The following is a 23,685-nucleotide window of genomic DNA, read 5'->3' as shown; positions in this document are numbered from 1 at the left end:
GAACACTGCCAACTCTTGATTACCCGACTAATGAAGGGCAGGAGAGGAACAGACTATCTCAATTCCATGCTGATCTTAAAGTACTTTTTGTTTTCTTGTGTATGAATTTGTGGTGGTGGATTTCCTTACTAATTACGCTTGGTTCAGGCTAACACTATAACAGCAGTGGTCCCTGGGCACTACTTGCTGGTAGTGATTTGAAGGGAAGGAGGTGGTACAGGCATACATAGGACAATCTAGTAAAAAGGAAACACCTGACACAGAGGTACACAAGACAGTTCACTAAGTAGGCCTATTGGAGAGCTGCTGCCGTAAGAATTGGTAAAACCAAAAGGAATAAAATCTTGCATTCGCATCAAGCTTTACCATTACAAAGGGTTTTCAGATCCATTGCTCGCTTATTTCCCACAATCCTATGCCTTTATTTTTATTTTTTTTCAAGATTTATTTATTTGAGAGAGAGCATGAATGGGGGGGTGTGCAGAGGAAGAGGGAGCGAGAACCTCAGGCAGACTCCACACTCTGCGTGGAGCCTGAGCGGGGCTCGATCTCACAATGCTGAGATCATAACCTGAGCTGGAACCAAGAGTTGGATGCTTAACTAACTGCGCCACCCAGGCGCCCCAACCCCACCCTTTTAATACAGGCCCTGCTAGCTCCGCTTTACAGGCAAGGAAATGGGGGGGCGGCAAGAGACTAAGTAACGTGACCATCCAACACACTTAGTCAATGTACAATCCGGACTCTCTTCCAAGCTCAGTGTTTTCTTACAACACTATCATTACACCTGAAGAGTGTGGGACACACACTGCTCACATCCCATGTCAGAAGAAGGCAGGGTATTAATTACACATACATAAAAACAGAGAGCATCTGGACTAGTTTGTGCAAGAATAACCCTAATTTTCTCCCCGCAATCCCTAAAACCACTCCTACCGCTCCGTCTCTGCCTCCATCTTCAATCACCACGTCTCTAGAGAAAGAGGGAAGAAGGTATGGTTTTTTGGGTGTGTTCCAGAAGCATCAGCACAAGCACTAATGACGAGGACAGTGACCAAACGGCTCGTCCCTACTGTGCGCTAGGCACCTCCTCTCACCAGCCCGGCGGGGTAGGCTGTTCGGTCCCCACCTTACAGAGAACGTCTCTGAACCTCAGTTGTGTCAAGTAACTTGCCCAAATCATGTATTTAGTAACTAGAGGAGTAGGGATTTGAACCCCATGCTCTTTAAACAAACACCTTCTGTAGTATGTGGAATTTAATTTATTTTTGAAGATTTTATTTGTCAGAGAGAGAGAGAGAGAGAGAGAGAGAGCACAAGCAGGGGGAGCAGCAGGCAGAGGGGAAGCAGGCTCCCCACTGAGCAGGGAGCCTGATGTGGGGCTCAAGCCCAGGATCCTGGGATCATGACCTGAGTCGAAGGCAGGCATTTAACTGATTGAGCCACCCAGGTGCCCCTATGTGGAACTTAAATAAGCATAAAAACATAACAATTCATCATACCTAGACCTGAGGATGATTTGAAGTTTGATTTTCATAAACTGCATAAAGTATGCTTGTTTTCTAAGCATCTTCACAGCAAGTATCTGCATACAAACAATAAAGACTTTCTTCCTATTTACCTTCAAAGTGTCCTTTTCCACATAGTAAAAGCAAGCTAGGCAGGAGTCCTCAAATCTGCTAGCCACCCCTTCTGGAACGGAAACCATTAAGGAGTGAAATGTCCTTTCTTTCATAAAGGTCTCTGTGAAGATCTTTGGCACCTTTTCTATAGAATCTCTTCCCACTGAATTTTGGGAATGACATATTTTGCTATAAATAAGCTTGTCTCATTTTTTTCCCAGACATGATCTATTTTGTCATCTCTTTTTTAAAAGTGGTTACTGCTGAGTGAAGTCTGGGGAGGGGGGCGGTGTGTGTGGTCTGTGGACTCCAACAGAACACCAAACTTCCAGTCGTCCTTTGCATTTGCTTCTGCAGAGAAACTGCTGCCCGGCTCTGGCAGACATGGAAGGGTTGACTCTGCCCCAACCTCCACTCTCCTTATTCTCAGTCTTTCCGGCTGCTAGGGTAGCCAACTGACCCATTTTTTGGCCAATGAGATTAGGCAGACACTCGCTGAAAGGAGAGCTTCTGGGAAACTTTAGCTCCCCTGATAAAACACACAACCAGCATTGCTCTTTCTCCTGTTCCTGCTCACCACCCTGAATTAAGAGTTAATGGCTGGAGGCACAGCAGCCTTCTTGGAGCTATTAAACATGAAGATGAAAGCCAACAAAAGGCAAAGGATGACAGAAGAGAAAGAACCTGGGTCCTTGGGAGGAACTGCTACACAGTTAAACCCACACTGGCAGTAGTCTACACCTGGACTCCTTGTTGTGCAAGCAAACGAACTGCGTGTTGGATGAAACACTGTACTTGCAGCTGAACACACTCCTTACCGAGACGCTAGCTGCTGCTCTCTTTCAGTGATCATTCTGGTCTTCCCCCTCCCCAAATCCAACCATCCCCTATGTGTTCAAGGAACCGGTACAGACTAGCACCTTCTCATCAGGCACAGACTTATAGAAAAGTACTTACAAACTAAAAAGTAATACAAACTATAAACTAAATTACATGACTGATTCAGAAAACTGCTGAGAAATGTTCCTTCACCTCCTTGCCTAAAAACTTCTTGAGTCTTGAGATAAATGTCATACTTCATGAGAAACCTATTTCCTGCTTTCTTTGGCAGTGTTCAAAGTCAGGCCTTTCTGTTGTTATTATACACCCTGCTGGTTTCAAGGACTTCTGAGTGGGTCACATTCCCATTCCTTAGAGATCACACACACGCACACACACACGCACGCGGTAAATCTCCCAGGACTCCGTTTTATTCATATTGACTGAAAACTTAATTTGTTCTTTACAAAATTCTTCTGATTTTTTAAAAATTAAAAAACTTGTAATTATTTGAGAGAGCAAGCGCATGTGAGCCCATGGGGGTAAGGTGGGGTGTGGGGAGGGACAGAGGGAGAAGGAGAGAAGCAGACTTCCTACTACAGAGCCCAGGGCAGGGCTTGATCTCGTGACCCTGAGGATCATGACCTAAGCTGCAATCGAGTCAGACACTCAACCAACTGAGCCGCCCAGGTGCCCCAAGTTCTTCTGCTTTTTAGTGACAATTTTAAGAAAATACATGCGAAAGCAGTGATTTGTGATGACCTCTCCAAACTTATTTTGCATTTTCCTCAGAAATTTGACTGACACACCAGTTACTGAGCAATACCGACCAGGCAGGCAGTGTGCACAACGGGAAGTTGGACTACTTGTAATTAACCAAGTTAATCACGGGCACGTGGGGCATCATTTTATCCTGCTGTACTAGGCAATGCCACTGCCAAAACCTTGACTTTGAGTTATTTTTAGCTTACTCAAAGAACAGTGTTAGATTTTCTGGATCTTTTCCTTCCAAAAGACATGCATGGCTTAACCAAACAAAGCACAGCACAAGCACACGCCCTTCCGCACACTGGTGATGATCAGAGTCACCGGAGGGTGTGGACACGTGGCATTAATACAGGGAACTGCATCTGAGGAATGGAAACCAAGATCCACAGACCAGGAGCCAGCATGAAGCATCTCGTGTGTGTAACTGGTCCTGGGGCTCCATTTTAGCTTCTGGGGCTTTCAATGGGGGTACACATGTCCGCCCATGCACACACCTGCCTGCACAGAATCCTTGCTCCCGCGTCAAGCGATTCCCGTTTGTTAGGGCTCTGCTTGGGCACAAACACACCGAGCGTCGGCTGCCTCATTTGTAACCTAAGGATAATACCCCACAGCGGTCCTGGGAAGATGAGGAAGGTGACATACACAGGTGTATGTGTAACAATGCTTATAAACTGTGCTATTCCCTGTTGATGGAGGCTGTTGCTCCTATTCCCGAACTCCTGGTCAAATACGGGAAAAACTCTGCTGGAAATATCACGTGCAGCTTTTCTGTTTTATAAATCTATCCTCAGTGCTCTGTAGTTACTGCTGCACTCCCAGGAACAACTGCTGCACGGAGAGGACGACTGTCTCTTAACTGCTGGAGATGAAGGGTTTGAGGAAAAGGAAGCAAGGCTTGGCCCGTCTCTAAGGACGCGAGGAGAGCCGCAAGGACCTGTGCAGTAGAATACCGAAAGCAGATTCTTTTCCAGCTGTAGTAAGCCGAACAGGCCACAGGCTGTCCCTGAGAGCTGGAGTGTAACAGTCCACCTCACAAAAGCGGATGAAAGAGGTGGCCGAGCCCCGGGCTCACTACTCTGCACCAAACCCCTATTTAATGAGATGCCGAGAATCGACAGTTGAACGAGATGCTGAGAATCAATAATGTGTTTGACTGCGGTCAAACAGTTAGAAGGGGTCTTATTTTTCCTCTGTGAAAAAACGTTAAAGACAAAGCCCTCCAAGTTCGCAAACTGTTGACCATTCAGATCGCATGGAGGTGGCTGCCATTCCAGCAGACGTTTTCAAGCTACTCTAGCAGAGAGGCACAGGCTTTCAATGAATCCTAATTCAGTGACGTACAAAAAGGCATATTCTCTCCAGCTCCCTATTATTTTGAAATGTATGACTGACCAAACCGGACTTTAACAAATGCAAGGCACTGCAGCAGACTCCTGATGGAGGAGTTCCAGCTGAGTCCGAACTATCTGTCTCCTCGCCGGGCCTGGCGAGCCTGGGAGCAAACGGGCTGATGGGCAGAGCTCCAGGGTGCTGGCCAGTCACTGCACATGTTATCAGAGGGGCTGGGTCACTCTCAGCCATCTGTGGACACTGGAGAGGGACGAGCACAGTATAATCCAAGTCTGAAGATAATGCGAAAGTAATTTTGACTACACATTGGAATGCTTTGCTTTTGGCCTTTTGTTTTTTTGGAGAAAATATGTCTAATTGAGACTAGACTGCTTTTATTTATTTATTTTTAAGGTTTTGTTTATTTGAGAGCGAGCGAGTAAGCATGAGCTGCTGGCAGAGAGAGAGGGAGAAGCCAGATCCTCACTGAGCAGGGAATCTGATGCAGGTCTCGCTCCCAGGGCCCTGGGATCAGGCTCCCTGCTCAGCGGGGAGCCTGCCTCTCCCTCGGCCTGCTGTTCCCCCTGCTTGTGCTCTCTCTCACTCTCCCTCTATGACAAATAAAATCTTTAAAAAAATAATAAAATGGAATCACCAATATCAATATGTATTCATAGTGTTTTTGAAATGTCCATACCTTTGAATCAGTAACTCCAATGCAAGGGTCCATTCTAAAGACCATAAAGAAGAAAGAAGAACTTTTTGTCCAAAGATGTGAATTTTAAGGTTATATATGACAGAAGAAAACTGGAGTAAATTAGGATTCACTCAAATGATCATGTAGCATTATGAAATTTATAAGAATGAAACACCTGGAAAATAGTTATTAATGAAAAAGATATAAAAATGTGAATAACACTATTTAAATAATTCTATAATTAAATGCCTAGAAAAACACTAGCATGAAATACAATAAAATATGGAATGGGTACAATAAAAAAATTAACAATGATGAACACTTAACAATTCAATGAATTCTGCAAGTTTCCATAACATTTGTTTTTCTTCAGTAATGAAAAAGATCTTAATTGAAAACAAAATTAAATGAGCTCACATTCCCAGAACACACACAAACTGCACACCAGCTGAAATGAATTAACAAGGATAAGTAAAGTCTAGACTTTAAAACCCACTGTAGTTTGTCCCAAAAGTTAAACATCTGACAATGGATCACTAACGTCAAAATAGTATCCTTGTGGGGCGCCTGGGTGGCTCAGTGGGTTAAGCCGCTGCCTTCGGCTCGGGTCATGATCTCAGGGTCCTGGGATCGAGTCCCACATCGGGCTCTCTGCTTGGTGGGGGGCCTACTTCCCTTCCTTTCTCTCTGCCTGCCTCTCTGCCTGCTTGTGATCTCTCTCTGTCAAATAAATAAAGAAAATCTTTAAAAAAAAAAATAGTATCCTCGTGATCTTGGGAAATCATTTGCACCTATTCAATATCTTGCTTTTATACATTTGTCAGGGAACTGGGTAAACAAAATGAATTTACTACATTTTTTCCTTAGTGTTTACCAAGGTAAACACAATCTTTTTTTTTTAATATTTAAGAAATTATTATTTTTTTTAAGATTTTATTTATTTGACAGACAGAGGTCACAAGTAGGCAGAGAGGCAGGCATAGAGAGAGGAGGAAGCAGGCCCCCTGTTGAGCAGAGAGCCCGATGTAGGGCTCTATCCCAGGGTCCTGGGATCATGACCTGAGCTGAAGGCAGAGGCTTTAACCCACTGAGCTACCCAGGCGCCCCCAGGTAAACACAATCTTTGAGGTTCTTTTGGATCAACAATCTATCCTTAGCTCAATTCTGGACAAACAGAAATAAAATGCATTTGTCTCCACTCCAGAATGTCACTTGGGGCAAAGTAATAACTGGTCATTTGTATACTACACATCGAGCCATAGTTACATTATTTATAAGCTCATGAAGTCTGTAATTAAATTATAATGTAGTCATAGACTACAAATGTGAACATACCTTTGTTCCCTTTTTTTCCTTTGAAATGCATTGAAAATAAGGCTTCTAATTATTAAAAATAAAGAGTTGAGGGGTGGGCTGTATGTATCTTCTTTGCTGCTACACATTTTTATTGATCTGATGCACAAGGGGCTCTTTCATGTTAGTCTAACTGCCTCTTCTCTGCCTTCCTATACTTTGCAAACCATCAGACCACAGGTTTGCAGGCTCCTCAGAGAAGGGGCATGATCCTTCTCATCCCTGCAGATTTCCTTATTACAGCACCTAGCACAGCATCTACAAGAAGGTACTTGACATGATTCCTAGGGAATCATTACGATTTTCTGTTTCTAATGACAGTGATGACCCAGGTAACCCTGTCTCCTGAGAGAAGTGATGGGTGAACCTGGAGGAGCCTAGACAGAGCCTGATTGCTGAAGAGAGAGAGGAGAGGGCTGGTTTCAGGCAAGGTCAGGAGCGGTGCCTGCCAGCAGGGCTCTGTGCGGGGGAGGACCCGCACAGGAGACTCCAGCTGGTGGGAAGGCTGGAGAGAGAAAAGGGAGGGACCTTCCTGCTGTCTCTATAGAAATTCAGTAGAATCTACCCTTCTAACACCTGGGGAATGGGAACGCTGCTTGCAGATGGGTGTAGGGGAAAAACAGAAGCATGTCACGGGGACAGGTGACATAGGGACAGGACATGTGTTTATCAAATTGGATTAAGAGTCCAATAATTGGGATCAGGAGGGAGACAAACCAAAAGAGACTCTCTTTTTTTTTTTTTTAAAGATTTTATTTATTTATTTGACAGACAGAGATCATAAGCAGGCAGACAGGCAGGCAGAGAGAGGGAGAGGAGGAAGCAGGCTCCCTGCAGAGCAGAGAGCCCGATGCGGGACTCGATCCCAGGACCCTGAGATCATGACCTAAGCCGAAGGCAGCAGCTTAACCCACTGAGCCACCCAGGCGCCCCACCAAAAGAGACTCTTAATGTCACAAAACAAACTGAGGGGTTGGGGGGAGGGGTGTAGGGAGAGGGGGTGGGGTTATGGACATTGGGGAGGGTATGTGCTATGGTGAGTGCTGTGAAGTGTGTCAACGTGGCGATTCACAGACCTGTACCCCTGGGGCTAATAATACATTATATGTTTATTAAAAAAAAATGTACAGGTACCACAGACCTGTACCCCTGGGGCAAATAATGCATTATATGTTAATAAAAATAATTTTTTAAAAAAGGAGTCCAATAATTATCTACTAAGTACCTGCTCTGTGCCCTTAACTTCCAGCTTTGGGGCATACCAGGGAAGCACAGCCCACAGTGGGCTCTGCCCTCAGCAACCCTGTAGTTCCCTAATGCTGGTCATGACCTGTGTCCAACAGTTGACCCCCATTATTCATGGATTCTGTATTTGTGGAGTCACTCACTAAAATTTGTAACCCCCCAAATCAAATGTTCTTGTACAGGGAGAATGGCAAAACAAACAAAAACAAAAACAAACAAACAAACAAAAAATATATATATAAATAAAATAAAATAAAATAGATTGAGGTCTCCCAGCTGAGGTCAAACACTGCCTTGTTTCGGCTCTCCTACTGTAAACAAGAATCCCCTTCACAGTCGATTATTGCCACTTTTTTCTTTCTTTCTTTTTTTTTTTACTGTATTTTTCTTTTCCTGCTGGTGATTTCACTGTTTAAAATGGTCCCCAAGTGTAGTGCTGAAGTGCCGTCTGGTGTTCTAAGCAAACACACACATGGGGACAGGGTGTGTTTGATCAGCTTCATCCAAGCAGGACTTATAGGCTGTTGGTTATGAGTTCAATGAGTTAAGTTGTCTTTAAGCAAAAACACACATGAAACACAGTTATGTACTGACCGGTCAGTTAACAAACACGTGATCAGGAACTCAACTGCGTTGCCCCTCAGAGCAATGGCTCAGTGCTCACTAACTCAGGGCAAATACGAAGAATGAAGCGAATCTGTGCCTTTCTCTACTGCGGTTTAACTGGAGGGGAAAGATCCCCAGAAGTCATCTTTATTAAGGGCCAAATGTGGGCCAAACACAGTGCTAAACATTTAAAATGCATTCATCATGTAACTCTCACAACCAACCTGTGAGGAAGGTAGCAGCTTCATTTTACAGATGAGAAAATGGATGCTCAGAGAGGTTATGTATATTTCCCAAGGTCACACAGCCAGTGGTAGAATACTGTGCCCTACTACTGCCCAGTAGATGACTGGGGGAGATGATAAAATTGAGAGCAGAGGTACCTGGGTGGCTCAGTCACCGGGCATCTGTCTTTGGCTCAGGTCACGATCCCAGGGTCCTGGGATGGAGTCCCCCATCGGGCTCCCTGCTCAACAGGGAGCCTGCTTCTTCCTCACTAGCTCTTCTGTGCTTGTGTTTCCTCTCTTGCTGTCTCTATCATGAATAAATAAAATCTTAAAAAAACCCAAACAGAACTGAGACAGACAGCAGACTCAGTTGTTGTGATGGTAGAATAGGAGTGTAAGGGGCAATCTGAGAAGATGACAATTAGGACGATCTAGGCTGAGTGATGAAAGATCCTCCTCTAGGTTGGGGGACCTGTAAGCTGGACAGTCACCTCTCCCTGTTGGAGATCCAAGGGTGCAGGTGACACGAAGAAGGTGGGCGTCCACCAGTGTGAAGGCTCCCCTGCCCCACAGGGCACACCACAATCCACTCTTAATTATTTATTCATTTGCTCAACAAGTAATGGATCCCTACTATCCTATCCCAAGTAGAGACACTGGGGATTCAACAGTGAACAAAACCGATACAAAGCAGTGGGCTCGTGGAACTTAGGGTCTAGTGACAGGACTGAAAGACTGAGTTGTGTGGCTTTAGGGCAGTACTTTTCCTCAAGTATGGTGGTATTCCAGCTTCCCTGAATACCAACAAATGCTGATGTAGAAACAGTTCCATTCTGTCTGACTCCGATAACAGCACGGAAACTGCCAAGGAGATAAGCAGTAGCCAAACCACCCGGCTGCTTGCATTGGGATGGACTGCTTAGTTTTCTAGGGCTCCCCCTTTCCCACGGTGTACCAGATATCCTGAGAAGTCGCCCTGCTGCAAGACGTTACCCGCTGGATAAACAGAGCAAAAACTGGCCCATCATTATTATCCTAAGGAAACGATGTACCCCCAAGTCCACTGAAGGTATTCTAGAACAATGATTCTGAACCTGGCCTGCATGTTAAATCATCTAGGAGCTTTTTAAAGTCCTTCTGTCCAGGTTTCGAGAAAGCCAATTACATCAGAATCCTGCAGGAGAACTTGGGCATCAGAATTTTATAGAACTCCCCAGGGGATTCTGATGTCCAGCCAAGGTCAAGAAGCACTGCCTTAGAATGTGACAGAGCACACTGCGTGCAGGGAGTTGGTGGTTCCAGTGTCCTGTCGATTTCACTTAAACCCTCGGAAGCTGGTGGAGCTGAGAAGCTACCATTCCCTCCTTTCTTCTGCTCTCCATCCTATGCTGGGATGTTGATGGCACCACTTCTCAAGTAGATGCAAAGAACCGACCTAAGAGGGTACCTTCCTGAGACTAATAGGGCTGTTTATAGTTAAATGTATTGACTTTTAAATGAGTTCCTGCTAAGCTGAAGCTAATGTGAAAGCCAAAGAGGAGATTCATGAACTGCATGCAAAGGGCTTTATTATTTGCACCAATAAGTCTCCAGGAGTCAAGGATAATACCCAATATGTACCTAATAAATACTAACCATACTCTTTGCCAATCTCTGATTTGGGTTCATATTCTTCTTTGGAGCAATATCTTTATTTTTCTTTGTTTTTAAATGAACCAACTAACGAACCCCGAAAACATTTCCTATTATATGCAGGGAAGAAACAGACCAATAATTAATTTGAGTGTCCTTTGGGTGCCTAGGTGGCTCAGTTAAGCATCTGCCTTTGGCTGAGGCCATGATCTCAGAGTCCTGGGCTGGAGCCCCACATCAGGCTCCCTGCTCAGTGGAAACCTGCTTCTCCCTCTTTTGGCTCATGCTCTCTTCTCTCTCTCTCTCTCTCAAATAAATAAATACATAAATAAATAATAAATGAAAACTTAAAAAAAATAATTTGAGTGTCCTTTGAATCTAAAATGTCCTCTATACCTGAAAGTGCTGTTAGAAAAAAAGTGTGGGACAGGGAAGACAGAAATATTCCATGCTATAAAGCAAAGTGATCCCTCTGGACAGGATCCTGGGGCTTTTCCATGTAACTCTTTGCATTTGGCTGTGGGCTCTCTCAGAGATGGAGGACTCCCTGTCCTGAAATCCTTGAACAAGAACGAGATGGAAAGTTTTCAGGGATTTGTTTGTAAGAACATCACCCTGGCATTTTGTTGGCATAGATTTAAACACAGGTTTCAGATCTAGCCTGAAGATACATAGGGCAGAATTACATCTGGATTGGTCAAAGTAAGACATCAAGTGGGGGCGTCTGGTGGTTCAGTCGGTTGAACACCTGACTCTTGATTTGGGCTCAGGTCATGAACTTGGGGTTGTGAGATGGAACCCACGTTCGGACCTGCACTGGACGGGAGGCCTGCTCAAGATTCTTTCTCTTTCCCCGCCTCCCCCAACCTCCCTGGCAAAGACATCAACATGTCACAGTCAAGGTACTTATAAACTAATCTGCATCAGGGTTTATAATCCTAAGAACAGTAAAAACTGAAATGAAACAGCATTTACTGAAGCTCTCCTATATGACAGGTACCAAGGGTTTTCATGTATTAGCTCACTTAAGATCCCAACGATTTTAAGTGGCAGACTTCACTATTATACCTGCTTTGCAAGCAAGAAAACTGCATCAAGGAGGTTAAGGTCACCCCAGTAGTTAAGTGGTAAAGAGGGATCTGACTCCAAAGTTCATACCCTTAGCCAATCTTTGCTGTTATTTCCTCACTTGTATCGGTCAGATTTCGGCTGCTGGGTGGCCCAGAAGTCCTAAGAACTGAAGACGATTGGTAGGGTCAGGTCTGGGGTCCGCCTTGGAGACCTATTGAGCCCATGGTCACCAGGAGGCTATGGCTGTCTCCCCAACCTCCTGGACTGGACCTGGGAGGGGCCACTGGGTATGGGCTGATGTATGGAATAAACCAGGGTCCTAAAGCATCTAAAAAAAGCTTCATCTCAAAGAAGCCTCAAGAAAAGAACGACCATCTCCTGGCTAACACGGACCTTTCAGAGGTGGCAAGCCAAATTCTGGCTTATGTGTGCTCCTGTGGCTCAGGAGTCTAGGGATGGAACGGGGAGGGGGGGTAGTGGTGGTGGTGGTGGGGGGGCAGACTGTGCAGAGTTCACCATTTATAAAGTTGCTGGCCAAGCTCTGTGACTAACAAAGGGTTGGGGTTGCAGAGAGAAAACCAGATTTCTTTGTGCTCAGGCAGGAGAAAAGGGCAGCATGCAAGGACAGGCCAGGCTGAGCGAGTGAACAGAAAGAGGCCTCCAAGGAGGCAGCAATGAGGGAGGGGCTGCTCATGTTCCCTGGTCTCAACTCGGTCCCAACAGGCCTGCCCGGGCCCTGACAGTTCTCTTCCAGCGATCCAAAGGCTTGGTGGTGCAGAAAGAGCCAGGCTGCCTCAGCAGCTCTGATCCGAGACCTGCCCGAGCAGAGAGGGGCCTCTGGTTCTGAGGCTCTGGCCGGGCAAAACCCGGGCAGCCTCTCGCTCTCTGCCCCCGCCGGCCTCTCCCGCTGGGCCGCGCAGCTCTAACAAGCCTCTCCGCACCAATCCCTTCCCCTCGCTGCCTCTCACGGAGAGCCGCTGCTGCCTGAGCATTTCATTCTCGGTCACAGGCCGCCCGGCTTCCCGAGGGGGGTCCTTCGGAAGCCAGGCCCGCAGGGTAATTGCTGCCGCTGCTGCCGAAATTCACGTTCAGGTTTCTGTTCCCGGAGCACAGACTTGTGAGCGCTCCCGCGGAGAAGGAGCCGCCGCGCATCCTGCAGGCGCGGGCTACCCAGGCAAACGCCTAAAGCCTCCTTTCTGTGTGGTCTCTTTCAGAACCTTCTCAATGTTCCAGGAGATCTGTTTCTTGATAAAATTTTCTCCCTTGCTTGGGGTCAGGCCAGGAGAGAGCAGAACAGATGTTGGATCTAAAGCTTTCCCCATTCAACCACTTGACCGCTGGCCTGCTAATCCGCCGTGATGTAAAGGAAATGTCTTTGAGGCCCTCTCACTCGGGGAAAAGACAAGCCTCCAAAAAAGCTGGAGCCGTCCCTTCTTCAAGAAAAACAACATGAAAGGACAGGGTGATTGAAGTCAGCTGCATTTCTGCCTGTTAGAATATTAAAGTGCTCTCTCTTTTCCTCTCAGAAAGTCAAAATGGATTATGCTTGAGTTCTCAAACCCCGACAAGGATTTTCCTTCTTTTGCAAGTCATCACCTGACAAAAAATACGCTTCAATCCTGAAAGAGAGTAGCCCTACAATGAATCACAGCTTAGATATGAAGTAAATACTTTTTTTTTTTAAAAGATTTTACTTATTTGACAGAGATCACAAGTAGGCAGAGAGGCAGGCAGAGAGAGGAGGAAGCAGGCTCCCCGCTGAGCAGAGAGCCTGATGTGGGGCTCGATCCCATGACCCTGGCGAGCGGAAGGCAGAGGGTTTAACCCTCTGAGACACCCAGGCGCACCTGGAGTAAATATTATTATCCCAGCTGGGAAAACTGATGCCAGAGCGTGCTGGCTGGGGTGGGGGGTGGGGTGGGGCGGGGGTGGGTGGGGGGATAGGGCTCAGTCAGTGCTCAGAGCTAAAATTTCAGGTGAAAGAGAACACTGGAGCATGCTGAGTTTTCTTAGTAATTTTTCTCCTTCTTCACCCTACTTGGAGCTACCAGAAAGCCTAGCAAATGATCAAACGCCACATGCAAACGTTATGCTCCAAGAGGTCCTCCTTGGGAAAATATTCAGGCCAGTTGCTCCCAGCACATTGTCCCTTCAAAAGCCCTTGGTTGCAACTGAGGAGACGTCCCCATCTGGCCCTGGAGGGACTGACACTAGACGGAACTCAGGTATCTGGCGGGGGTGGGGGGTGAGATACATTCATTTAAGAAATACCATCCTTCACTGAATACAATATGACACTTATTATAAGGTGCATTCCATTATGCCAAAAAGCCAAGTAAACTAAGACATTACTTTTGTTATCAAAACGAATTTCTATTTTATGCTCATCAAGCTCTTTTAGAACTATTTACACAGGAATGTATCATCTAACCCCCATCAATCGACAAAGAGAAAATATAAGCAAGATATATCCATTAGGGTATTCTTAAAACTTTTTCCACACTGAAGAGGTTTTTTTTTTTTTTTTTTTAAATTTTATTTTTAAGTCATCTCTACACCCAACGTGGGGCTCGAACTTACAATCCAGAGATCAAGAGTTGCACACTCCACTAGCTGAGCCAGTCAGCGCCCCCTGACTCTCGTTTTCCTTTTCTTTTTTTTTTTTTTCTTAAAGATTTTGTTTATTTATTTGACAGAGAGAGATCACAAGTAGGCAGAGAGGCAGGCAGAGAGAGGGGGTGGGGAAGCAGGCTCCCCGCTGAGCAGAGAGCCCGATGCGGGACTCGATCCCAGGACCCTGAGATCATGACCTGAGCCGAAGGCAGCGGCTTAACCCACTGAGTCACCCAGGCGCCCCCCATGTACAGTTCTTGACCAGCTAGAGTCAAGAGTGACTCTACCCTGATTTGGTGCTACACACAGTACGGGGAAGGCATACATCCTGTGAAGCAGGTAACTGCTCCTTCACTCATGAAGTGGGTTATCCTGAAGTTCTGAGGGCGTTGCTTTCTTCATAGTCAACCCTACTCCGAATATGTGGGCTTGTGCCTGGCTCTCTCACTGTAAGTAAGGAGCTTCCTACCTTATGAACGTGGCTCAGTTTTCCTTTGCGGACCCAGAATTTCCCTGCAACCTCAGCCTGCTTGGGGGCCCAGCCCAGGCTACAGCCGGCTTCTCTCCTCCTCTCCCAGGGAACCCACCCACGCCGGCACCATCAGAGGTGGGAGCTGGGGCTGGTTCTTGCCCCTAGGGTCCTCATCAGCCACAAGCCCGCCCTCCTTTGTAGAACAGTCAAGTCAGTTCAACACACCAGCTTTTTCAAAGGCCCCAGATCATTGTGCCATTAACCCAACTTGAGATAAAAGGGTTCAGCAATGTAACGCATCAATCTGAAGTAAAACAAAACCAATTCCTCCCTCCCCCCAATCAACCAAGGCTTTCTTCTCCTCACCTCTGTACTTTCCTTTGTAGGCTTTGTGGGGGTGGTGGGCTGTGGGTCTTATCGACCTGAAACACCCAGCCAGCGCAGTCTTGGGAAAGCTCTCCTTAGACGTTTCTAGCCCCTCCCACTCACCTTCCTCAACAGTAAAGGTCTCATGGGGAAATCTTTAGAACTGCCTAAAAGAAGCTGACATTCCTTTACACACTCATAAGTCTTCTCCCACCTCAAATTTTTCTAACAATGCCACTCCTGGATCTAAATTACAAAAAAAAAAAGTTACACTCATAGGCTCCCTGGTTTAAAAGTCCTTTTGACGACAATGCAGGGTTCCTTCTTAATCGCTGCTAAAGACAAGAGCCTTACAATTAAAAACACAGATGAGGTGAGATCATTTGTGGGGTAACTTGAGGTGAAGGAAGCACCATCATCTTATCCCCTCCGTGGGGAGGAATTTAGATCGGAGGAAGGCTGGCTGCCCTTGGGCTCCATCCAAGACAGGGTTGTCACTAAACTCCCCAAAGAGGGCCTTATAAGGCAGCTTCCCGTAGAAGGCAAATCTGCAGTAAACCCAGAGGGCATGCTCTAAGGGAAGAATGGAAATCCTATTTAGTGCCGTCAGCAGTTGCCGACTTAGCTCAATCATACCATTGCATAGGTCTACAGAATCGAAGATTTTGAAACTTTTAACAGCTTCTCCCGCATGCTTTCCCTCCTCACTTAGGTTCTCTCTCAGCTCTCCGCAAGAGAAGCTTTCAGACAGAATTCTCTGGACTCCTACGGGGACCATGTGTACCTACTGTGTACTCTAAATGTGCCTCATGGCTACAAATTCCAGGCTCTTTAATTCCATCTCCTGAGGAATTTTAGAACAGAAGGTCAGGCACCTTCCACTTAATAACTCATTCCTAACCATGGAGAAACATTAACTTGTTTCTTGGATGACTTTCTTTGAAAGGAATCTGAAGTCCTTTAGGATCCTTTTCCAAAGCTGCCAGATTGTCTTGTCAAAAGTTTCTTCTGGCTTTCAAATCTCCCCTGAAATGCGGGGATTAAAACTGGGTAAAATAAGAATGAGCCAAGGTCCTGAAGTTTCTGTGGTCAAGAAGGGCAAAATGAGGCCAGAAAAAATTTTAAAAGCTGGGGTAGACTTTTTGGGGGTCTGACTTCTTCTGTGTCTGATCGGAACGTGGATAGAGGAACAGGGATTGTGGGAGGGAAAGGAAGAGCTTCCTGAAATGAGAAAGTGTCTGTAATTCGGGAGCAGGGCTGGCTAACCAGCAAGCCGTGTGAGGGGTCATTTCTAAGAAGAAAGTGCAGCACCATGTGCTCATCTGTCCCAGGTAACACACAGCTTGCCCCGGTAGGTTAGGGACCCAGATTTAACAATGCTTCTAAGATCTGGGAAGCTTAAGGTGTGAACAAGTCTAGGCATCTCTCGCTGGGATTATTCTAACAGCTTCTTAATGGGAGTCTCTGACCCCATTCTTCCCCTTTCCAGTCCATTCTAAGGGTGGCCAACACAGATTTAAAAAAAAAAAAACAAAACCGTAAATCCAATCACGTCACTCACTAGGTCCCACTGCTCTTGTGATCACCTCTAAACCTCGATGCATCTAATCGTCTCCCTCCATCACTGGGCTCTGTCAAGTGTCTAGCCACCTCTGCTCTCTCGTTCTGCAAGGAAGCCCCATGGAACCACGTGCCAGTCCTTCTGCGGCTAATAATACCCATCACATCTCCCTTTTAAGTCCATTCCAACTCCCAGGCCAGCTCTGCTCTAGCCAATTCCTTCACATCCCTGTCTCAGGGCCTTATTCTACAAGGAAGTCATTCCCAGCTCTTTTCCTACAAATCCGGATGAAGGCTCCTTCTACCTCTGGGTCCTGTGAGCCGTCTTACGGGGTAACTGCGTTAGCTTAACAAAGTATTGCACGGACTTCCATCCCCATCCCTGGAGATAAACCAGACATTTAATAATTTAATTTTTGAATCCCTGTTTCAACTTTCCATAGAGTTCTACAGTTCTGAATTCTACAGTTCTACAGTTCTAGAGTTCTACAGTTGTCAGTCGCGATGTGTTTTTTCCATGCCACCAAGCAAGTCTGACACTCGTTGGGTGTCCTACAATCCTTTTCTGACACTGTCTGCCCAGAGACAGTGTTGGCTCACACCGCTCAGTCCCACCAGACTATACCCACACCTTTCAGATGCCCATCACAAGTCGTTTGTCACCTGTGTTTCTAACCGGCCACAGATGGGAGGGTCCAACCACTCCCTCTGGTTCAGTTAATTTGCTAGAGAGAGTGGCTCACAGAACTCAGAGAAATATTTTGCTCACACAATTACCAATTTATTATAAAAGGACAAAATTCAGGAAGAGCCAGACAGAAGAACTGTGTGGGGCAAGGTATGGGGAAAGGGGTATGGTTGGGGCCTCCACGCCCTGTCTGGGAGCACCACTCCCCCAGCATCTCCAATGTTGACCAACGCAGAAGCTCTCTGAACCAGTCCTTCTGGGTATTCGTGGAGTCTTCTCTACATAAGCATGATTTAAGGATTCGATGACAATCATCGGTGACTGAACTTGATCTCCAGCCATCTCCCCTCCCGGGAGGTAGAGGGGTGGGCTTGAAAGTTCCCATGGAATCATCAAGTGGTTGGTTCCACCAGCAGACAGCCCGCCCCTCCTCAGTCCCAAAGTCACTCACTAACACAGCAAACGATACTCAACCACCCTCCACACTTCGGAAATTCCAAAGGCTTTGGTAGCTTCGGGGCAGAAATGGAGTAAGATCACATATGTATTTATTATAAATCACAATATCCCAAGTTCATACCTCATCGGTGGATAGTAATACAACAGGAATAGCTAAATGATAGGTTCGTTTTTAGGTTGCTAACTAAATGAGCTTTTCAAAGAGCCAATGTTTAAAACCCATCAAATGAAATGAGTTTCTGAAAACAAAAATCTTTTACTGAAGCTTTTTCCATTAACACAACGGTTTCTGCAGCTCTGAGCCTAATTCTTACCATAAACGGGATGGAGAAATGTTGGGATTTCGGGGGGAAACTGACTCCCTAATGTTAGAGTTCAGGACAGCATTAGAAGGGAAGAGGAGTCAAGGGTCAGATGTATTCCTTGGCCTAGACTTCAGGAAGGCAGAACCTACACGGAGAAAAGAGACAGACAGGCAGCAGGGTCCATAGCCTGCATTTCCAAATGGGAAGGCTCTTTCTTCCATGGATCCCTTTGTTTAACCAATACGTATTTACCAAATGTCCAACTAACCGCCAGCCACTGTGTTTATAAATCATTCTAAGATGGAGTCCCTCTTTCAGGACGCTCCTGGTCTAGTGCGGAGGACAGATATGCCCAGAGCCCTGTGGGGACAATGGGGAGCGCTCTACGAACCCGCAGAGCTGGTTTTTCCCTTGGGAATTCTGGTCCTTTGGCCGAAATCTGCGGGGCTTGGCCCGGCTTCACTTCACATGGCTCCTCCATCCCCAGCCTCCATCCCATTTCCCGTTGTACCTTCTCAGGGCACATGCTGTCAAATGTGCTGTTTCCGTCTAAAGCTTTCAGCAAAAGCCATGAGAGCGGGATCCTGTTTATTTTATTCGAGGCTGCTTGCCCGGAGACTAGAGCACCTGGCACACTCAAAATTCATCCAGCGCATGTTTAAAGCACCTACTAGTGCCAGGCAGGGATGGAGGCCCAGATCAGGAAGCGAGAATTCCCTTTCCTCACGGAGCATACTTTCTAGTCCTTTTATTACAGTTGAGGAAACCCAGTCTCAAGTGGTCAAGTAACTTGCCCCAGGGTAAGCGGGGTTAAGATGCCCACCCGGGAGTCCGGCTCTAGAGCTCAGTGTCTTAGTATTCTGGTAGAATGCCTCTTGCTTATATATACATAGTATCTGTGCAATAAATATGGTTGGAAAATGGCTGGATGCTTCCAGAGAACCGAAGGAGGACAAGGACATCATCATGGGGGTGCGGGGTAGGTGGAGCGCAGTGGGGTTGGGGCAGGAGAAAGGGACAGGGGCTGATCCTTGAAGGCCTGGAATTCAAAGGGTGGGAAATAGTGAGGGTTTGATTGCAAACAGCAAACTGCAGCATTCTGTGCCTGGACCATGAGGGGGGTGGGGAGAAGAGGCCAAAATAATACCATTATGGTCAAGAGGTAGTCTGAACTTGGGTTCCAAAGTACTAAACACAGAGACCCAAAGTGGCTGCAATGGAATCCCCAAGAAGCTCGGATTTAAAGCACCACGAACAAACCACGAACAAAAGGCGTCAACCAAGAACCAGAATAAAGGAGCGCCCTGTTCTCTTCCAACTGAGTGATTTTATTATAGACTTCAGCACCTCCAGAACTTTTTATCAAACTGAATTGTCAAATCCCCTCTTCCACTTGCTCAGGACATCAGGGACCTCAATCAGATCTAATGGTTCTAAATTCATGACGGCAGTTCCAAGGTTTGAGATGATTAGCTCATTACCATTTGGACATATTTCAAGATGACGGCTTTGCCTCTCATCACAGGCACAGAAAACAAGCAGACCAAGATCTTTCCCCAGACCGTAGGTAGGTGGTGATCTCAGAAAAGAAGGGGACAATCGGGAGGGTCTCCAGGGCTCCAAGGAAAGCACTCAAGAAGGTGAGATTGCGACTTGTAGGGATAGTTTCTCACTCATCAACACCAGATCTGTTTGTGCATCCGTGGCTGGAGAACACTTGTGTCAGCACAGTGCTGACGTGTACTAGATGCTCCATTATTGCCGGTAAACGGGATGAACAGGAACACCCCCTTCCTCTCAATACTTGAGGAAGCCTAACTCAAGTTTCTTCTCGGGGTAGAAATGGCTGGAGGAACCTAGAAAATGCATCTCGTAGTCTTTGCAGAGCCTTTGGACTAAATGGCACAGAAAGAAACAGCACTGTCAGGTTCGCCTGTCACATCAGGAGAAATAGATCAGGAGATCTGGTTTTGGCCCCATTCGTCTCTGCTGTAGAAAAGTATACTGGTAGACCTTACAGTCTTTTCTGCTTTCTATGGCGTAATAATAAACGGTCCCATATCTCTAAATTTAGTTTGGGAAGAAAAGGCTAATTTATGTCAAAGTTGCCAGTTTTAGATGCTATTTCCCTTAACATTTTCCCAGAAAAAAAGAAAAAACAGGTCCATATCTTCGTGGGGTTTGCAGTCTGAAAAGATGTTGAGAAACTGGGTATACCTGGCATCAGGTGATGAGACTATTCTATACGACTATCCAGTCTCAAGATTTTATAATCCCACTGTGTGTTTAGAGACGCACATAGTAGGAGAGAAAAAGGAATAAAACCAGCCAGAATCGGCAACAATGCTTAAACAATCACCCAGTGAACCTTCCGCTCTGATAAGCAAGTACCAGTCCTTTGGAAAGACTATGGGGAAAAATCCCCCTTGGAAGGTTTATAAGAAAAATCACAGTATTTGGAATGAATTTTTAAACTGCACACATTTCTCTTTTCAGGAAATGACTGATAAATTAGATCCAAAAGAACAAATGACTGTGTTTCTGTTGGAAAAGTCTGTGAATTATTTTGGGTTGTGATTTTCTAAGTTTAAGGTGACAGTAATCTAAGGAGTCAACAGTAAGTTACACGACTTAAGGCTTTCAGTAGTGAACTCTGAAATTAGTGACATATGACCTATCAGAGTATGGATTTCTGGGAAAAGCTCTAAAAAAAGAATTATTTGGAAAGTGTGGGGAAAAGTCTGGGCTGTGCTTAAGGAAGCAACTGCTTCTGTCATTTCAAGAGAACTGCCTCCTTCCCTTTTTCTACATTGGCTGGGGCTGGGGCCAGGAGAGGGACTGCCAAGGTTGGATCTCTAGCTTTCCCTTGAAATTACTGCCTACGGAAAATGTTATTTCAGACAGAGTTAAAATCTCAGAGGTCTCTTTCCCCTTACAAGTCCAGACACTTATTTATTTTCCTCTTTCATTTATGGCAAGTTTGGACCTGTCTGGAATTAAAATAAACGATCTAACATAACCTCAAAGACATTCTTGCTGAACAGGGCATCCTGGGGACGAGTTACACAAAAACGGGACAAGAAAGAAAACAAAATGGTCATAAGGTTCATAATATAAACTACATAAAAACATTCTTCCAAGAGTTTGTACCTCTTGCCCACAAATAATTAGCTAGATTACTGTTTGAGAATCTTTAATTTCCAGTAAGTGAATTACTCTAATATTAAGAACCATAAAATCCAATTTTCAAAATTCTTACAGCCTAGCCAATTAAACGCAGGATAAATAACTTCTTTGAAAGTCCTTGCTTTGCACTTCATCGTCAAACTCTTTCCCCCTCTCTGACTTCACTTCTACCTATCCACCCAAGCCAAGAAAGGACGAGGAAGAGGGCATCCCTGGCTTTCCCAAAGAGTGGGGCAGCTTTTGCGAATCGACTTGCCATCTGAATGTATATACACTCGCCAGTCCTCACTTCTGGGCGCACGCAACAAGCTATCAAAATAAAACCAGAGAGAGAGAGAGAGAGGGAGAGAGAAGAGGGGGCGTCGTCCACGCTTCCCGGCGGCGCCAACCCCTCCCTTCGCCTCCGTCTCCCCCCGGGATGCCCACTGGGTCGTCGCCCGGCACCGCGACGGCGGACGCCCTGTCGAGTCTGATCCGCCAGGGGGCGCGCGGCCGCCCGGGCGGGGTCGGAAGGGAAAGCGCTCGTGCCCACCTTGCTCGCAGGTGCCCTTGCTGACCTGGGTGACGGCCTTCTCCCCGCGGCTCTCGGCCCGCAGGCTGGCGGCGCGCAGCTGGCACCCGCTGGGGTAGGTGACGCCGTCGCTGCCGCACACCGGGTAGCGGCTCTTGCACACGCACACGCCGCTCACCTCCGGGCCGCCGGCTGCTGCCCCGGCTTTACCCTTCCGCCTCTTGCGGCTCTTCACGCACTCCATGCCCGGCGCGCAGTACCCCCTGCCGGCGCCGCCGCCCCCGCACGGCTCGCCCTCGCCGCGGGCGCACACCGGGCAGCAGCCGCACGCGTCGCGGGTCTCGCCCAGCGGACAGCCCCGCGGGGGCAGGGGCGGGCAGGCGGCCGGCTCGCAGGGGCCGCAGGCGTCCGAAGAGGAGGAAGAGGAGAGGGGCAGGAGCAGGAGCAGCAGGCCGGCGGCGCCGACGAGCAGGACGCTCAGCGGCGGCCGCTCCATGGCTGCGTGCGGAGGCGGCGGGAGCGCGAGTGAGTGCGGTCCCGCAGCCCCGCGCTTTAAACCCGGCGCCCCGCCCGGCCCGGCCTCGGGAACCACACCCCGGGGCGGTGAGAGCTCGGCCGCCCCGCCCGCGCCGCGCCTCCCGGGACCGCCCGGCTCCAGCGCGCCCCTGCCGGCGGGGCGGGCTTGCGCGCGGGCCCGGGGCGCTCGGCCTCGCGTCCGCTTCGCTCGCCTTCTGCCTCCCAGCGCGCCGCCCCCGCTGCGCCCGGGCCCCTGCGCTCAGCCCCGCGCCCTGCCCCCCAGTCCCTCGGGGTCGCCCGCGGGGACGGCGCCTGTCCCAGCCCCGATGTGTATACTTCTTGACGACAACAACGACTTCGTGACGACCCTGTGTTTAATCGATTAAATTCTCCTTGGGCCTGGGACACCTGACTGCTGATGACTCTTTGAAGAACAAATCGTGTTTAAAACGCCACGGGGGGATTTGTGTCCCCGTCGGCCGCAGACCGACTGTGGTCTCGGGTGCCGGGCTAAGAGGACAAACCATTGCCAAGCCCTCCTCTTTTTTGGAACTTCCTAATTGACTCCTCCCCCTGTGCTCGCTTATGCCGAGTCAAGCTCAAGTGTGAGTTCTGGAATTCATGAGAGCTGCTTCATCGCCTTGGGTTCATTCTAAATTGTGGTGCATCTCCATCACACCTCTCCAGAGAGCAGGGCACCGCTGGGTGTGCCGCTGAGGCACCCGAAGCAATTTCCCCCGTAATCCCATGAGGTGTTTGATACAAACGACTGACATTTCCTCCTCCATCTCCCTGTAAAGTGCTCTGCAGTCTTACCCTTGAAGGCTCTTTTTCTGAGAGTATGCGCTTAGAAATCCATCCTATCCAGACCTTTAAATTCTGTCCCTTTTTATTGAACATACAACACTGCAACGTGCGTCATTCTACATGTCTTTTAGTTCTTTAGAGTTCTTTTTTCTTAGTATAAATCTGAGGATTTATGGGATTGCTGACTCCAAGTGTGCGATTCACGATGCCACCGGCAATATGTGATGTCACTCTCATCGGCTTTCCTAGGATTCCTTTGTAAACTTTTTTGAAAATTATACAATCACAAAACTTATTCAGGTAATAAAAAAACGAAGCATCCTTCTCTCTAGAAAACCTAGCACTCCTTTTTGGCATCTCCTTAGATATTCTGGGAAAGTGACACTTTTCTTTACAAGGTCATATGTGGACATGGCCATTGTTTAGGAACGATGAGAAGTCTTCGGAGCAGAGTTTTCCTAAATATTCTTGCCTTCGTCACACTGTGAGATACAGTTTACATGACCCAGTATACGGTCCCAAACTGAAACAAATCCAGAGCGCACTCTGGTATTTCCTGTTCTGTTGCAACGTTGTGAGCTCATTGGTCAAGTTCCACTAAGTTGATGATGACCCACTGTGACTATCCTGTCACAGTTTTACTTTCCCGCAACCTGACCAGAGAATAAGGAGTCCAGGGCAAGTAGTTTACTTGAGAGGCCACATAAGGACACACCAGTTGCAGTGGGGTTTGGGGAGGCGGATAGACATGGACAGAAAGGGAAGACAGGCAGCAAAGGTGCTTATCAAGTTAGTTCCCAGGTGGGTGTGTGGCTGAATGAAGCCCTGAG

The 23,685-nt window shown here is 47.2% G+C and overlaps 1 protein-coding gene across 1 annotated transcript in view; it reads right to left on the bottom strand.

Annotated features, from left to right (window-relative positions):
- IGFBP7 (insulin like growth factor binding protein 7) overlaps positions 1–22,053 on the bottom strand; it is a 77,653-nt gene extending 55,600 nt beyond the window's left edge. Inside the window, exon 1 of the mRNA XM_044226221.1 lies at positions 21,554–22,053. Within this exon, the coding sequence (XP_044082156.1) occupies positions 21,554–22,028 (475 nt within the window). The 5' untranslated portion in view covers positions 22,029–22,053. The remainder of the gene's footprint in view (positions 1–21,553) is intronic.
- Positions 22,054–23,685: the final 1,632 nt, after the last annotated feature.

The sequence above is a fragment of the Neovison vison genome, chromosome 11 (genome assembly GCF_020171115.1).
Source record: "Neovison vison isolate M4711 chromosome 11, ASM_NN_V1, whole genome shotgun sequence".
Lineage (NCBI taxonomy): Eukaryota > Metazoa > Chordata > Mammalia > Carnivora > Mustelidae > Neogale > Neogale vison.
Note: the sequence above shows the minus strand (reverse complement) of the source record. Positions and strands in the feature narration are given on the sequence as shown.